We start from the raw sequence: 18,481 nt of genomic DNA, 5'->3' as shown, positions 1-18,481 counted from the left end.
TTTGTATAGCATTTAAACTCAACACATGCAGCAGACTCAATTGAAATAACAGTAAGACTAGCGATAACCAATTTACACATAAGCAGGCAACAACTACTACGTCATGATTGTCCTCTTACCGTCAGTTGTAAGACACATACTGATTTTTTTAAATGCTGAAATGTGAAAACATGTGAATCTTAGAATTGAAGAATCCAATGACAGTCCCCTATATCTGCATCATGGTGGCTATTAGCATGAACTTGGTAGCCAGATAGACATGAGTACTGACTCAGTCATTTAACTGCTGTGTGATTGATACTGGGCAAGTTACTTAACCTCTACAAGCCTTAGGTCATTTAAAACTAAGTATTATAGGGGGCTTCCCTGGTGGCACAGTGGTTGAGAGTCTGCCTGTCGGTACAGGGGACACAGGTTCGAGCCCTGGTCTGGGAGGATCCCACATGCTGCGGAGCATCTAGGCCCGTGAGCCACAACTGCTGAGCCTGCGCGACTGGAGCCTGTGCTCCGCAACAAGAGAGGCCGTGACAGTGAGAGGCCCGCGCACCGCGATGAAGAGTGGCCCCCGCTCGCCGCAACTAGAGAAAGCCCTCGCACAGAAACGAAGACCCAACACAGCCAAAAATAAATAAATAAATAAAAATTTAAAATAATACAGACATACACTTTATTAAAAAAAAGTATTATAGTAGTATCTACTGTACAGAATGATTATAAGGATGTAACAATGTAATTTCTAGACAAACTGCTCATTAAATATTAGATATTATGATTTTTATTAGAAGCATTATCTGTTTGGGTCTTCACAACCACCTGTGACGTAGTAGAAAGACAATATTATCCCCATTTGCTGCTGAGGAGAACAAGGATCAAAGATATTTTGATCCGCCCAAGATCATAAAGTCAGTAAGTGGTTCCTTCCATATATATTCTCCCTAGATTGAGACTGATAAATATACATATATTTCCCATTCTCATTTAAAAAATATTGAATTAGCTTAAAGAAAATAAAAAGGATCTGAGCATTGTGAATATTTTTGGTTCTCCAGCAGCCCACTCCTCTTTATTCTAAAAACAATACCCCTTCCCAACTTTCAATCCATGTGCTTTGAATCCAGCCTCAATTCCTGGTTCCAGGGATGGAACATAAGGCCCAAGTTCAGCTAATCAGAACTTTGAATTCCCCTAGCTACAAAGATTGATCCAGGAATAGGCACTTAACTCAAGCCAAGTTAGTCAGAATAAATCAGAGCTAATCTCAGGACTTTTACTTGAATAACCAGAAAGAGATATTTCAACAGAAAGGACATTTCCCCCTTCGGTTTGGCTTTGACTTGAGGAGATGTGAGGCTGGCGCAGCTGCTACCATCCTGTGACCACACTGATCCTGAAAATGGAGCCAAAACATGGCCAATCTGGGCAACAGATAGAAACCAGCTACTAAATCCAATAAGTGGGTTTCTGAATCCAGCCATGCTTGAATTTACCCTATTTTTTACTTCTCAGTTATTTGAGACAACAAGTTCCCTTTCTCTGCACAAATTATAGCTTTCGCCTCCTGAGCAAGGGACTCAAGGTAGGGCAGTATAAGCCTAAAAGAGCTATGTGTTTAACAAGCACCAAGACTGCCATATCCAATACATAATTATTTATCTTTGTTCTGAAAAAGCAAAATTGGCCAAATGGTAATGATTAAACACCACTGATCTGCAGTGTACACAATTCCAAGAACAGGAGACAAATGTTTACTGTGTCAATTTCCATATCACTGGCCAAGCATCCTAAGGGCTTTCTATATTAATTTATAGTAGGCAACACTATGGAAAGAGTTGGTTTAGATAAATTTAAATACCTTGTGGTGTCAGTGACACACACATAGAATTGTTTATTTCACTATATCTAAGTCCACTCTGATTGGTATCATCGTGCATTTGGAAATGGTTGACACTACGCAATTAAATTTTCTGTCTTTTAATCCTCTAAAATCTGACTAGTTAGAAACCCAAATATAATTAACACAACTAACTAGTTACAATAATTTATTCAGACTTATAAAATTTAAATATGCTACAGAGTAAAATCTAGGCTCTTCAAAACAGCACTAGCACCAATATTTGAATATAAAAAGGGAAAAGAGGAAAATGGCAAATTCAAAACCTTGTTTACTAGGTAAGTAGTTAAGTTTCTTTGCTAAAATGTAAAATAATATTTATTGAGAAATTTAGTGTATCTAAGGTTCTTCCAGGAGAACTTAACAACTGCTGGGACATTTGTAAACATACAGAGAAATCTATATATTCCCCGCATCCTAGGATTCCCCTCTTATTTCCACCAGTAAAGGAACTACAGTACTATTTTGATTTTCTCATTCTTTCAACATGCTGACTTAAGGTGTTGCTTTAACATAACGTTTTTAAACCATCTACTCCTACTACTAATCCACATGTTTTGTGAAAATGTTTGTACACAGAATGGGATTCCAAAGAGAAACAGATTGTAACTTAATACCACACACGGAGTTTAGTTGGATTTTATATATAATTCTATACAATATAAATAATAAATCTGCAAAAGCACATGTGTTCAATAAGTATGAATATTAGCATACATATATGCTTCAATTTCAAATGTTATTCCTCTTTCTCTCTCATTACAGATCAAAAATCCAGAGGGAGGTGGGAAGGAGGAGGTGGGGAACCCCCCTCAATTTATCACCTCAATAAATGACCCACACATACATTTTCCTTGAAACAGTAATTACTACTATCTTCCCTTGATATGGCAGGTGAAGGGTTAAATTAAAGAAGTCTTGTAGTTTGCCATGACTGAAATGAAGGTCCGCTGTCCTCCTTCAGCCCTCATGAAGTTTTCTGCTTCTCATTCCTATTCTACCCTTGCTGTGAGGTGTGCTATCCTGTCGGTTACCTACAAACATTCAACTTCATAGGAGGAAATAAGAAATGAGTTAACGTAGTAGCTGTGATCTGATCTTTATTTCACTAGATGAGTTTTTCAAACTTTTTAAAACTCAGCCAATTGTAAGAAGTATATTTCCCATCATAACTCAGGACACACCAATATTTATGTTTATACATGTGTATGTCTAACTGAAGCAAGAATTTCAACCAGTGTTGACCCTTACTATGTGTAGTGCACTCTGATACCCTCTTTTTTATTTTATTCTAGTCTTTGTATTTTTTTCAAATGCTGTTTAAGAACCACTAAATTGATTCCATGATCCTTTAAGTCTTGACCTAAAGGGTTGAAAAACACTGTCTCAAGAGATGAAAGCAGCTTAAGCTAGAAAGAGCTTGAGTCTTGAAATAGGTTTAAAATCTGACTTTGCTATTGATGGCCATGTGACCTGTGGCAAGATCCTTAGCTCATATACTCAGTTTCCTCAACCATAGAATGGAGGTAATATTCCTACTTTGCAGGATGATTGTGAGGATCATTGAGTTGACATGTGAAAATCCAAGCCCATTCTCTGATATATGGTAGAATGAAAATAAATATTAGTTCATGGATCATCCCTTAAATCTCAAAAAACCTAAGAGAGAGCAAGCTCTCTGTAGAAACACTGCTTTTCAAACCCTTTTAAACCTTCTCCCTCTCCTTCCTTCTCAGTCTTTTTCACTAACTCATAGACAAAACACTTGTTCAAATTCTCTAGTCTATTAGGGGCCAAGTGAGCCACGGCCACAGCCACATTGGCAAACACCGGAAGCACCCGGAAGTCCAGCGTAATGCTGGTGGCATGCATTGCCACAGGATCAACTTTGACAAATACCATCCAGGCTACCTTGGGAAAATTGGTATGAGGCATTACCACTTAAAGAGGAACCAGAACTTCTGCCCAACTGCCAACCTTGATAAATTATGGACCTTGGTCAGTGAGAAGACTTGGGTAAATGCTGCGAAGAACAAGACTGGAGCTGCTCCTATCATTTATATGGTGCTAACGGGCTACTACAAAGTTCTGGGGAAGGGGAAGCTCCCAAAGCAGCCTGTCATCGTGAAGCCCAAATTATTCAGCAGAAGAGCTGAGGAGAAGATTAAGGATGTGGGTGGGGCTTGTGTCCTGGTAGCTTGAAGCCATATGGTGGAAGATTCATTAAATGTTACAAGTGCTTTTCAAAAAATATAAATCAATAAAGTCACTAGTCTAAAGAATAAGAAATTACTAAATAAGGAACGTTTAATATCTCAAACTTTTCCACCAATTTCTGTGCAGACCTAATTAACAATTCTTTGGAATATTGGGTCAAAACCAGTATAAACTTCAAAATTCTTGGAGTGATCCTTGTCCATTATGATCTGATTCTGTTTTCATCTGCAACATTAGATCAAATTATTGCTACTTCCCTCAGCTTCCAAAGAATACCTGATTCAGTCCCATTAGTTCCTGCCTTGTCATGCTCTGTTACACCTTTGTATTTTGTAAATGTTTCCTTTGTGCTGGTCTCATCATCTCTTTCCCAGCTTTCTGTTTTGACACTTAACTGCCTATGTAATCTTGGGCAAATTACTAATTCAGTATTTCTAAACATACTTTCCTCTTCTGTAATATAAGAATAATAATATTTACCACATGAAGATTCTTGAAAGGATATAATGACATCAGGGTTGTAAATTGCCTGACATATAATAAGCACTCAATGAATGATGATTGTTAGTATTTTTATTATGTTTATCAGTCAATGCTGAGTTAAAGTAGCATCTATTCTAGCAAATCTTTGCTGACACTCCTGTTCTAGATTACATGCCCTACTTCTGGACTCTCTTCACACTCTGTGCAAATGTCTTATTGCATCATTTTCTAAGTGTTTGTTTTCTTGCTGTCTCCTCTACAGGACTGGAAAACCTCTTAAGGACAAGGACATGTCCTTTACCTTCAAATCTAGAGCATCTAGCAGGGTGCCTGGAACATTATAAGGTTTTTAATATGTTTGTTTGTTTGCTTAACTTGTTTTATGGATGACTAAAATACAAAAGTACATAATTACCACCTCTACCATACCTTTTAGAACTGGAGAACTATAAGAAAAGAACGGGTAGTCACTGGAAGAAATACTACTCAAAATAAAAATGCTGTTCTGTAATTTCAAAGACAAAGTAATGCTAAGGAATTATTTCTTCATTTTTAGCTTCCTTGGATTGCTTTAGAAGCCTGAAAAGTGAGGGTTCCTTTTTACAGTGACTCCAGTAGTTATTTTCATTCATTTAACAACAGTTTATTGTGTAACAGCAGGGTACACTACTCTATGTGTTGGGGATATAGCAATGAAAAAAATAAAAGTCCACACCCTAAAGGAATTTACAGCCCAATGGAAAAAAGAGGCAAATAACTTAAATAAATATATTATATAAAGTATAATATATAATAGGTAGTAATAGATGCTATAGAAAAAATAAAGCACAATAAGGAAATGGACAGGATTTGCTGTTTTAGGAAACCTGAATCTGTTATGAGACAATATTTGAGGAAAAAACTGAATGAAGCAAAGAAATAAACAATGTGTTTAGGTCTCTGTAACACTTCTACACTTAATTCTAAAATTTTCCAGGATTGAAGTTGATAATAAACTAGGAAAGCAACTTTGTCATCCTAAGCAGTTGAAGGGGAGACCACCTCAGATGCTTAAAGTGGCATAACGAACAGACATTTCAACTCAAGCACTAATTGAATTACAGCCATGACCTTGCAGGAACACACTGAACTCTATTTAAAATTGCTATGGCAATGACTCCGTGACTTAAAAGTAGTGTTCATGTGACCTACAACCCTTTTATGCCGTCAACTTCTTTTATCTGTTCAAAAAAGCCTGAACACTGACCCATATCTGCTAGGTTACTTGACTTAGTATTTCATTTATTTGGCCACTAAAATTAGTAGAAGTTCACTCCATCTGACTTTAAATAACTTAAACTTGACAAATTCCTGCATCTTTTTCAATACTGCCTATATCCTAAGCCTGCATGGTTCCAATGTTAGTAAAATGATATCCTAGACTAACGTTTCTCACTCCTTCGACCAATTGGTTACAACATCCAAGGTTTTTCTATTGACCTAAATTTGTTTTTGAAAACAAATCTCAAGCTCATATTAACATAGTCATTTCAAAGTATCTAAATTAACTCTTACTTTTTAAAATGTCTATACTGAAGCACCATAAGCTGCAAAACCAGTATAATTTCTCTAAGGGATATTTCTAGCCATGTTCAAGTTATATAGACATACTTGCAGGACTATAGGAAATCGAACTTGAATAAGAGAAAGGGACTCTCTGACTTCTTTCTGACAATAGTTGAAATAAACATGTGTTACCCAGATAGTTAAGTAGCATTGCAAACAAATTAGTAAATAAGGAGGGGGAAAAAACTACATCGGTTGAATTTATGGCTTATTTTGCATATTAGTGAAAATGTCTGACATATAGGTAAAACAATAAGATCCCACCTGCAATGGATACTGCAACTTACATTTCTAAATTTTGGGGGAAGCATGTCTGTCAGTACAATAACAGACTTTATAATAGACTCACATCTTAAAATAGATGTAATTGATTAGTTATTACTGTAGCTAAAAAGTTGGATATATATTAGTTATTTCATACAACCTTAGAAATACATGCAAACTCATTTAATTTAACATGCAACAATATTGATTGCAAATATCTCAAATGTATATATGTTCAACCAGAGAGACCCAAAACTCCATGTGCACATAGAAGACACAAAATTATTCAGTTAAATTATTTAAACAAGTTCTTCTCTTCATTATTCACCAGTCATCTTTCTACTATCTTTTCATCTTCCAAAACAAACAAATCATTTAAGGATATATTTATGTGTTAATGGATTGGGGGGGTGGACAGGGAGTGATGGTGGCCTAAATTATAAAAATAATTGCCTTAATTCTTCAACTGGATATGCATGTGCAACACAGCTTCATTCAAGCTGAAAAATTTGTCTAATATTAAAATAATATGCAAGGTCAGTATCATTTTTCTACTATATTTAGTGATTTGTAAGGCTGTTTTAATTGTTAATTGGCTCTCCTGTGATGTAATAATAACCAGATCACTATTTCCCAAACCTGTCTTGTCAGAAGAATCACTAGACCACAGTCCAGACCTGCTAATTCAGGATTTCCAGAGGTGAGGTCTGAATTTCTAACAAGAAAATGAGAGGCTGCTTCTTACCTTTAGGCAAATCTGGGAAAAGCTGAACTAAGTAATTGATGAATTGTAAATAAAAGCTGAGAATCATCATCTTTTACATGTGCAAATAACTTCTTATAGGTCTTTCCTCTGACTCAAAGCCAGAATCAAGAGTAAATATTATGGTTACCAGGGGGGAGAGGGAGGGAGGGATAAATTGGGGGATTGGGGTTGACATACACACAGTATTATATATAAAATAGGTAACTAATAAGGACCTACTGTGTAGCACAGAGAACTCTACTCAGTACTCTGTAATGATCCATATGGGAAAAGAATCTAGAAAAAAGCGGATATATGTATATGTATAACTGATTATCTTTGCTGTCCAGCAGAAAGTAACACAACATTGTAAATCAACTATACTCCAATTAAAATTTTTTATAAAAAGAGTAAATGTGATAACAAATGGATTCAAGACTTGAATGTAAGAATTGAAACAATAAAACTAGAAGAAAACATAAGCAGTACACTCTTTGACATCAGTCTTAGAAGTATCTTTCTAGATATGTCTCCTCAGGCAAGGGAAACAAAAACAAAAATAAACAAATGGGATTACATCAAACTAAAAAACTGTGCAGCAAAGGAAACAATCAATAAAGTGAAAAGACAACCTACCAGATGGTAGAAGATATTTGCAAATTATATATCTGATAAGGGGTTAACATCCAAAATATATAAAGAACTTATACTATTCAACAACAACAAGCCTAATTTAAAAATGGACAAAAGAGCTGACATTTTTCCAAAGAAGATGTACATATGGCACATGAAAAGATGTTCAACATCACCAGTTATTGTGGAAATGCAAATCAAAACCACGATGAGATATCACCTCACACCTATCAGAATGGCTGTTATCAAAAAGACAAGGAAAAACAAATGTTGGCAAGGATGTGGATAAAAGGGAAGCCTCACAGTCTGTTGGTGGGAATGTAAATTGGTGCAGCCCCTGTGGAAGACAGTATGGAGATTCTTCATAAAATTAAGAATAGAACTACTATGTGAGCCAACTATTCCACTTCTCGGTATTTATCCAAAGAATACAAAACCTAATCTGCACCCCATGTTCATTGCACCCCCATGTTCATTGCAGCATTATTTACAATAGCCAAGAGGTGGAAACAACCCTAAGTGCTCATCAATAGATAAGTGGATAAGGAAAATGTGGTGGAGTACTACTCAGCCATAAAGAAGAATGAAATTTTTCCATTTGCAGCAACATGGATGAACTTGGAGGGTATTATGCAAAGTGAAATAAGTCAGAAGGAGAAAAACAAATACCATATTATTTCACTCATATGTGGAATATAAAAAAAAACTAATAAACAAACAAAAACAAAATAAATGAACAAACCAAACCAAATAAAAACAAACACATAGATACAGAGAATAGACCAGTGGTTACCAGAGGGGAAAGGGCAGGGGGGAGAGCAAAATGGGTAAAGGGGGTCAACTGTATGGTGACAAATGGAAACTATATGTTTGGTGGTGAACACATCATAGGGTATACAGAAGTAGATATAGAATGTCGCCCACATGAGACATATAATGTTATTTTAAAACCTCAAGAAATTAAAATTTTAAAACAGTAAATGTAATTATCATTGACTTTACAGTGGGGGCAAGAAAAAAAATATTATTCCAACAAACGACATCACAGTTCCTGAAAAATTTATCTTTGTTTGGAAGTAATAGTACGTTGAGGATTCACTTTGAGTGGTAAAGTTGAGATTAGGAGAGCATGGTAAGAAGACAAAAGAAGCCTTTCCTTTCTGTGAGTCATGAGTCTATCAGAATAAGGTAAGAAAGAGAAATGACATTTTCTTTTAGTAAAGTAATATTGCAATGTTTTATTTACTCTTTGTTCAAAGAGAGAATATCTTTGACCTTTTTAGTATAATGGGGCTCTTTTGAACAGGTAAAAAAAAAAAAACCACAGTTACTAAATAGAGTAAGAATGTTCCTAAAGCTAGATAAAATGTATATATTTTTCAAAAATATGCATAAAGGCATAGGAGAGCTAACAAGGCAGTGACAACTTGACATCTCAGAGGGGAGAAAAGAACAGAGAAGGGAGTCCAATAATCAGCACCCCTCAAGGGATTTGCTGATTCTCAAGTATAAAATGAGAAGTTGAAAATAATTTCTGGATGCCTTATAAGGTTAAGGCATAAAAATTGGAGTTCAGGATGCATTAAGGAAGAGGGTCACCAATGTAAATACCCTAGCTTTTAGCTGAGACCACTGAAGGTCATACCCTAGAAATAAAGACAAACTAAAAGAAACTGGGCCCTAAAAATATTGAAAACTGTCTTCAAGTCAGCTCAGTTCCTTGTTTGATTGAGATGATCTTCTTGACTCTTAATTGCCTGACACAAGTAGCATAAATCTTCTGGAGGATGCTAATACATCCAAAGACTCAAATTGCCTCTACAAATATTCATATACAAGGTTCATCATTAAGTTACAAGGGATACCAGGATATAAGACCTAATGATCAAACACAAACAAGCAATAAAAATCATACAAACAAAATAGACAGTAGAAATAGACTAACAGGTGATTTAGATATTGAGATATTAGAAGTACCAGACACCAATTCTTAAGATGTATGATTTTATACACAATATATTAGATGACAAAATGAAAATTTTCACCAGAAAAGTAAAAATTCTTTAAAAAAAACCAAATGCTAATTTCAGAATTGAGAAATACAACTGAAAATAAGAACACAATAAGTGGAAGTAACAGGACCCAGGAGAGAAAACCACTACCAGTAATTTGAACAGAGGAGTTTAATATAGAGAATGGTTAGCTAGGCATAAATTTATTAACTAAGTAACTAAAAGAGTAGGATAAGAACTCTAATATATCATGAAAGTAGCAACTTCAAGGAGTTAATACCACACCTACAACAGAAATAGGGAAACAAAGGGAAGACATTGACATTATTAAAACTTAGAAACTTAGAGGAAAAGTCCTGTGAAGCTGAAACTTGGGCCTCTGAGGAGGAGGCCCTGGCCAGCTGGTGTTGGTGTTTCCGAGTCTGGGACTTAAATCTCTGAGATTCTGTGGCCTCAGAGGGAAGAACAATGAAGCTATGTCTGCTAGCTTCAGATGGAAAAACTGCAAACAGTATTCAGCTGATGCAACAGGAAGGCATTTCAAGAAGCATGCTGGAGGGAATGCTCAAAGGATCTGGTAGGAGAAAGAAATCTCATAGGAAACTCACAGGACACAGAGTAAGAAACAAGTTCCTTTTTCCTCCTCCAATCTTGCACTCTCCCTCTAATGTTTCCTCTTGTCAGATCCTAATGTAGAACGAGACGACCTAATGTAGATCCTAGTGACAAAAGCAGAAATGTGGTTTGCAGAGTCCCAGTTCAGCATCCCAAAGCAGAGTACAGAAGAGTGGGTTTGGAGCTGAGAGGCAATAATGTAATTACTGACACAGTAGATTTAACAGCAGATTAAACTCAGTGAAGAGAGAATTTGTTATTCGAAAGGGGACAGAAAAAAATATCTAGACTGAAGCTGTAGAGAAAAAAGAGAGAATACAGAAAAGAGAATAAATTAAGAGTTCTACCATATGTATAATTGGAGTCCCAGAAAGGGAAGAGAGAGAAGGGAAACTGAAGCAATATTTGAAGGATAATGACAAATGACTTTCCAAAAATTTGACAAAAGATATCAAGGCAAGATTTATGAAGCCTGATAAACACTGAGAAAAACTCACCTAAGGCTAGTATAGTGAAACTGAAAATCAAAGACAAGAAAAAATGTTTTTTAGCATTCTTAAAGAGGGGAGAAAATCAGATTATTTTCTGTGTTCTTTTTCTTTCTAGAACTAATAAGTGATTCTCATTTTAGTGATTGTCGCCACTAGTCACTCTGCTACATGTGCCTAAAATGTGCTTTATATTTCCTTTTCACTTATTTCTATACCCAACTTATCAAAAGTCCATTTCTTTATGGCTCCACTGTATATTTCAAATATATTCTTCTTTCTATGTTCATCACTATTACCCTACTCTCAGCTACCATTATCTCTAACTCATAGTACAGGCAGACCTTGGAGATATTGCAGGTTCAGTTCCAGAACACCACAATAAAGCGAATATCACAATAAAGTAAGTCACAAGAATTTTTCTTGTTTCCCAGTGCATATTAAAGTTATGTTTACACTATACTATAGTCTGTTAAGTGTGAAATAGCATTATGTCTAGAAAAACAATGTACATAACAATTAAAAATACTTTATTGCTAAAAAATGCTAACCATCATCTGACAATACAGGATTGCCACAAACCCTCAATTTGTAAAAAAATGCAATATCTGAGAAGCACAATAACGTGAATACAATAAAATGAGGTGTGCCTGTACTGAAATAGTTTCCAAACTGTTTTCTCTGCCCTCATTTCACCTCTTTCAATCTATTCTTCACACCATAGCCAGATAAATCTTTTTTAAGTGCGAATATGATCTTGTCATTTTCCTGATGAATACCTATCAGTGGGCTCTGAGTTCTTTTAGGACAAAAGCCAATGTCTCACCACGGTCTACAAATTCAATCTGACACCTACCTGACCCAACAGTCTCAGGTAGCTCCACTTTTCCCAGCTCTCCATACTCTGGACCTTCTTTTAGATATGCAAACATGAAATGCTTCTTCCCCCTTCAAAGCCTGCATAGAAGGACCAGATAGCATAGGAGTTAAGACTATGAGCTGTGGAGTCACACTAGATTTGTACACATTACCTGCAAGTTGTAAGTTGCTTAAGGTCTCTATGCCTCAGTTTCTCCATGAATTAACTGGAGATTGTTAGGGTTAAAATATATATATAGTATATATGGAGCTTAGCACAGTTCACAGTTTTTGGTACATAATAAGTAATAAGTAATCAGTGTAAGCTCTTAGTTATTATTTTCCTTATATCTGGAATTCTTGTTGTCCCATCCTTAAACCTTCATCACCAAATTAACACATAATCATCCTCCAAAACTCAGGTTTTGGTCCTTCTAAGAGGAAGTCTTCTTAGACACCCCAGACTTAAATCAAGTGTCTCTGTTATGTTTTCTCATGACACCCTGCGGATCTCTATTCTATTAGCTATCACTTTTGAAATTTAGTTTTTCAATTAGTCCCTTAAAATCTATTTCTCACACTAGGATATAAACTCCTCAGAGGCTAAGTTCTGTGTTGGACTTGTTTGCTGATATATATTCGTGCTTAGTGCAGGGCCTCTCAAACGGTTGGAACCCAGTGAGTAGCTGATGACTTAATGAGTGAATGAATAATTACTGCATGTACTTCAAAAAAGAGTATAAAGCATTGTCTATATTCTTTAAAAGTGATTAATTTAGTTAAGGAATAACAGATTAAGCCACGTGAAATAATCAGAAAACAATAAATGAGGATGTAACCATGAGTTAAGTAAGTGGAAGATGGAGAATACCAGTGGCCAAAATTATAGGACATTTTAAGGTGTTTGAAGAGTAAGAAGTACTTTTACTAGATATTAAAGAATGAACTGTTTATTGTTTTTAGAACTAGGACTTATATAGAGACCCATATGAAGAAAACTGCTAAACTCCACCAAGGGACATATAAAAAGTTATGAATAAAAGGAAAGACACGTAATTATCCTGAGTGAGATGACCAAATACCTTAATAGGTTTAACATTATTTCAATCAAAATCTAAAATGATTTATGTTTGATAATATTATTCTAAAATTCATCAAAAACATATAATAAAAAGGAGATTAATTAAAGGGATTTGTCTTAACAGATACTAAAACATATTTATAAAGCTCTGAAGATTCTTCCAAAAAATTGCAGAGGAAGGAACACTCCCAAACTCATTCTATGAGGCCATCATCATCCTGATAACAAAACCAGACAAAGATACTCCAAAAAAAGAAAATTACAGACCAATATCACTGATGAATATAGATGCAAAAATCCTCAACAAAATACTGGCAAACAGAATCCAACAACACATTAAAAGGATCATACACCATGATCAAGTGGGATTTATCCCAGGGATGCAAGGATTCTTCAACATACACAAATCAATCAGTGTGATACACCATAATAACAAATTGAAGAATAAAAACCATATGATCATCTCAATAGATGCAGAAAAACCTTTGACAAAATTCAACACCCATTTATGATAAAAACTCTCCAGAAAGTGGGCATAGAGGGAACCTACCTCAACATAATAAAGGCCATATATGACAAACCCACAGAAAACATCATTCTCAATGGTGAAAAACTGAAAGCATTTCCTCTAAGATCAGGAATGAGACAAGGATGTCCACTCTCACCACTATTATTAAACATAGTTTTGGAAGTTCTAGCCACGGCAATCAGAGAAGAAAAAGAAATAAAAGGAATACAAATTGGAAAAGAAGAAGTAAAACTGTCACTGTTTGCAGATGACATGATACTATACATAGAGAATCCTAAAGATGCCACCAGAAAACTACTAGAGCTAATCAATGAATTTGGTAAAGTTGCAGGATACAAAATTAATGCACAGAAATCGCTTGCATTCCTATACACAATGATGAAAAATCTGAAAGAGAAATTAAGGATACACTCCCATTTACCATTGCAACAAAAAGAATAAAATGCCTAGGAATAAACCTACCTAATGAGACAAAAGACCTGTATACAGAAAACTATAAGACACTGATGAAAGAAATTAGAGATGATACCAACAGATGGAGAGATATACCATGTTCTTGGATTGGAAGAATCAATATTGTGAAAATGACTCTACTACCCAAAGCAATCTACAGATTCAATGCATTCCCAATCAAATTACCAATGGCATTTTTTACAGAACTAGAACAAAATATCTTAAAATTTGTAGGGACACACAAAAGACCCCGAACAGCCAAAGCAGTCTTGAGGGAAAAAAACGGAGCTGGAGGAATCAGACTCCCTGACTTCAGACTATACTACAAAGCTACAGTAATCAAGACAATAAGGTACTGGCACAAAAACAGAGGTATAGATCAATGGAACAGGATAGAAAGCCCAGAGATAAAACCACACACCTATGGTGAACTAATCTATGATAAAGGAGGCAAGGATATACAATGGAGAAAAGACAGTCTCTTCAATAAGTGGTGCTGGGAAAACTGGACAGCTACATGTAAAAGAATGAAATTAGAACACTCCCTAACACCATACACAAAAATAAACTCAAAATGGATTAGAGACCTAAATGTAAGACTGGACACTATAAAACTCTTAGAGGAAAACATAAGAAGAACACTCTTTGACATATATCACAGCAAGATTTTTTTTGATCCACTTCCTAGAGTAATGGAAATAAAAACAAAAACAAACAAATGGGACCTAAGACAACTTAAAAGCTTTTGCAAAGCAAAGGAAACTACAAAAAGATGAAAAGACAACCCTCAGAATGGGAGAAAATATTTGCAAATGAATCAATGGACAAAGGATTAACCTCCAAAATATATAAATAGCTCATGCATCTCAATATTAAAAAAACAAACAGACCAATCCAAAAATGGGCAGAAGACCTAAATAGACATTTCTCCAAAGAAGACATACAGATGGCCAAGAAGCACATGAAAAGCGCTCAACATCATTAATTATTAGAGAAATGCAAGTCAAAACTACAATGAGGTATCACCTCACACCAGTTAGAATGGGCATCATCAGAAAATCTACAAACAAATGCTGGAGAGGGTGTGGAGAAAAGGGAACCCTCTTGCACTGTTGGTGGGAATGTAAATTGATACAGCCATTGTGTAGAACAATATGGAGGTTCCTTAAAAAACTAAAAATAGAATTACCATATGACCCAGCAATCCCACTACTGGGCATATACCCAGAGAAAAACATAGTTCAAAAAAACACATGCAAAGCAATTATACTCCAATGAAGATTTAAAAAATAAAATAAAATAATATTCAAAAAAATAAAAAGAAAAGAAAAAAAACAGACACATGCATCCCGATGTTCCTTGCAACACTATTTACAATAGCCAGGTCATGGAAGCAACCTAAATGCCCATCGACAGATGAATGGATAAAGAAGATGTGGTACATATATACAATGGAATATTACTCAGCCATAAAAAGGAATGAAGCTGGGTCATTTGTAGAGATGTGGATGAATCTAGAGACTGTCATACAGAGTGAAGTAAGTCAGAAAGAGAAAAACAAGTATTGTATATTAACGCATAACTGTGGAACCTAGAGAAATGGTACAGATGAACTGGTTTGCAAGGCAGAAATTGAGTCACAGACGTAGAGAACAAATGTATGGACACCAAGGGGCAAAAGCGGTGGAGGGAGGTGGTGGTGCTGTGATGAACTGGGAGATTGGGATTGACATATATACACTAGTATGTATAAAATGGATAACTAATAAGAACTTGCTGTATAAAAACATAAATTAAATTTTTAATAAAAGCTCTGAAGATTAAAACAACATTGTGTTATCACTAGGATCTACAGATGACTAGAATGGGATAGCCCTAAATCAGATATGTCATGTATGTATGTAAGAATTTAATATATGATAAAAGAGAGATCAGAAGCCCATAGGAAGAAATGGATTGTTTAACAAATTATGTTGGAAAATTCAGCTATTTGTGGAAAAAACTCAATATAGATTCTCAACAAAATAAATTCCAGATGGATAGCAGGGTTAAATATAAAACTGTTAAACCATAAGAAAACAAGATTATGTGCTCATTTTAGCAGTAAATATACTAAAATTGAAACAGCACAGAGAAGATTTGACATACAATTGTTTTAATCCCACCCCTTAAAATCAAAACAAAATAATTTAAAAGAAGTAAATATAAATCAATAGGCAACTCAGCACAGTGAATAAAAGCAAAGAAAAAAATGAAAATGGCAAGTACCAATGAATTTCATTGCATAAAATTTTAAATTTCTGTACATGTTAAAATACGTAAAGTTAAAATTGGAAAATTTTGCAAAACTAAATTTAATTAGGATTTAACACCTTTAATATATAAAGACATTGTAAAAACTGATTTAAAATACCCAATAAGAAAGTAGACAAAGAAAATGAAAAGACAACTCTAAGGAGGTATTAAAAGTATCTAGCAGTATAGTAATCAAAGAAATTAAAACAATATTGAAATACCATTCTCCACATATCAAATTGGTAAGATTTATAAACCAATAATACCCACTGCTGGTAAGAATATGTAGTAAGGCAAGTACTCTCACAGGTTAGTAGTAAGACTTCTAATTAATACAATCTTTCCAGGAGGTAGTTAGACAATATGCATTAAAAACGGAAATAGGGACTTCCTGGGTGGCACAGTGGTTAAGAATCTGCCTGCCAGTGCAGGGGACATGGGTTCGATTGCTGGTCCAGGAAGATCTCACATGCCACGGAGCAAATAAGCCTGTGCACCACAACAACTGAGGCTGCACTCTGGAGCCGGCAAGCCACAAATACTGAGCCTGCATACCACAACTACTGAAGCCCACACACTTAGAGCCTGTGCTACACAACAAGAGAAGCCACCGCAATGAGAAGCCCAGGCACTGCAATGAAGAAAAGGCCCCACTCATTGCAACTAGAGAAAGCCCGTGCGCAGCAAAGAACAAACAGTGCAGCCAAAAATAAATAATAAATAAATAAATAAAATAAAGAAAAAAAAGAATGGAAATAGCCTTTTGACTTATGGGTCATTTAAAAAATTCTATTTGTGAATATTAATTCAGGACATAACAAATTACACACATAATTAAAATACAAAAGTTAAATATTAATAACTGAGAATAAACTTGTATATATATTATAGCTGCAAATTTATAAATATGTAGGAAAAATACTACAAAGAAATACACCAAAATGTCAACAGTAGTAGTTATTCCTAGGTGATGTGATTAAGGGTAATTTGCTTTTCCACTGTTTTGTTTTTTAATTTTTATTGAAGTATGGTTGATTTACAATGTTATGTTAGTTTCAGGTGTACAACAAAGTGAATCAGTTATAGATATATATATCTCTCCACTCTTTTTTAGATTACTTTCCCATATAAGGCATTACAGAGTACTGAGTAGAGTTCCCTGTGCTATAAAGTAGGTCTTTATTACTTATCTACTAAAAATTATCGATTTTATATATAGTAGTGTGTATATGTCAATCCCAATCTCCCAATTTATCCCTCCCCCCTACTTTCCTCCCTGGTAACCATAAGTTTGTTTTCTATATTTGTGACTCTTTTCTGTTTTGTAAATAAGTTCACTTTTATCACTTTTTTTAGATTCCACATAAAAGTGATATCATATGATATTTGTCTTTGTCTGACTTGCTTCACTTAGTATAATAATATCTATGTCCATCCATGTTGCTGCAAATGGCATTATTTCATTCTTTTTATGACTAATATTCCACTGTATATAAGTATCACATCTTCTATATCCATTCATCTGTTGATGAATATTTAGGTTGCTTTCATGTCTTGGCTATTGTAAAGAGTGCTGCTATGAATATTGCGGTGCACGTATCTTTTAAAATTAGATTTTTCCCTGGGTATATGCCCAGGAGTGGAATTGCTGGATCATATGGTAGTTCTATTTTTGGTTTTTCAAGGAACCTCCATATTGTTCTCCATAATGGTTGTACCAATTTACATTCCCACCAACAGTATACGAAGGTTCCCTTTTCTGCCCACCCTCAATGCCATTGGTAACCCTCTATTTAGAACTTTTGCCTATTTTTGATTCAGTTGTTTGTCTTTTTTGACGTAGAGCTACTTGAGCTGTTTGTATATTTTGGAGATTAATTCCTTGTCGGTCACATCACTTGCAAATATTTTCTCCCATTCTGTTGTCTTTTCTTTTTATTTATGGTTTGATTTGCTGTGCAGAGGCTTTTAAGTTTAACTAGGTCCCATTTGTTTATATTTGGTTTTATTTTCATTAACCTAGAAGGTACATCATAAAAGATATTGTTGTGATTTATGTCAAAGAGTGTCCTATGTTTTCCTCTAAGAGTTTTATACTGCCTGGCGTTACATTTAGGTCTTTGATTCATTTTGACTTTATTTTTGTGTATGGTGTTAGAGGGTGTTCTAATTTCATTTCTTTTTACATGTAGCTGTCCAGTTTTCCTAGCACCATTTATTGAAGAGACTGTCTTTTCTCCATTGTATATCCTTGCCTCCTTTGTCATAGATTAGGTGACCATAGGTGCATGGGTTTATCTCTGGGTTTTCTA

The 18,481-nt window shown here is 35.0% G+C and overlaps 1 protein-coding gene across 1 annotated transcript; it reads left to right on the top strand.

The window, feature by feature from the left end:
- The first annotated feature begins 3,742 nt into the window (after nt 1-3,742).
- LOC118883638 (60S ribosomal protein L27a-like) lies at nt 3,743-4,101 on the top strand. Its single transcript, XM_036830672.1, has one exon. The coding sequence runs from the start codon at nt 3,758-3,760 to the stop codon at nt 4,091-4,093; it is 336 nt and encodes a 111-aa protein (XP_036686567.1). The 5' UTR covers nt 3,743-3,757; the 3' UTR covers nt 4,094-4,101.
- The last annotated feature ends 14,380 nt before the right edge of the window (nt 4,102-18,481 follow it).

The sequence above is a fragment of the Balaenoptera musculus genome, chromosome 17 (genome assembly GCF_009873245.2).
Source record: "Balaenoptera musculus isolate JJ_BM4_2016_0621 chromosome 17, mBalMus1.pri.v3, whole genome shotgun sequence".
NCBI classification, from domain to species: domain Eukaryota; kingdom Metazoa; phylum Chordata; class Mammalia; order Artiodactyla; family Balaenopteridae; genus Balaenoptera; species Balaenoptera musculus.
This window is presented reverse-complemented; position numbering and strand designations above follow the sequence as displayed.

Coding starts and splice junctions, on each gene's coding strand:
- LOC118883638 (XM_036830672.1), top strand. CDS start 3,758: ATGCATTGCCACAGGATCAACTTTGACAAATACCATCCAGGCTACCTT.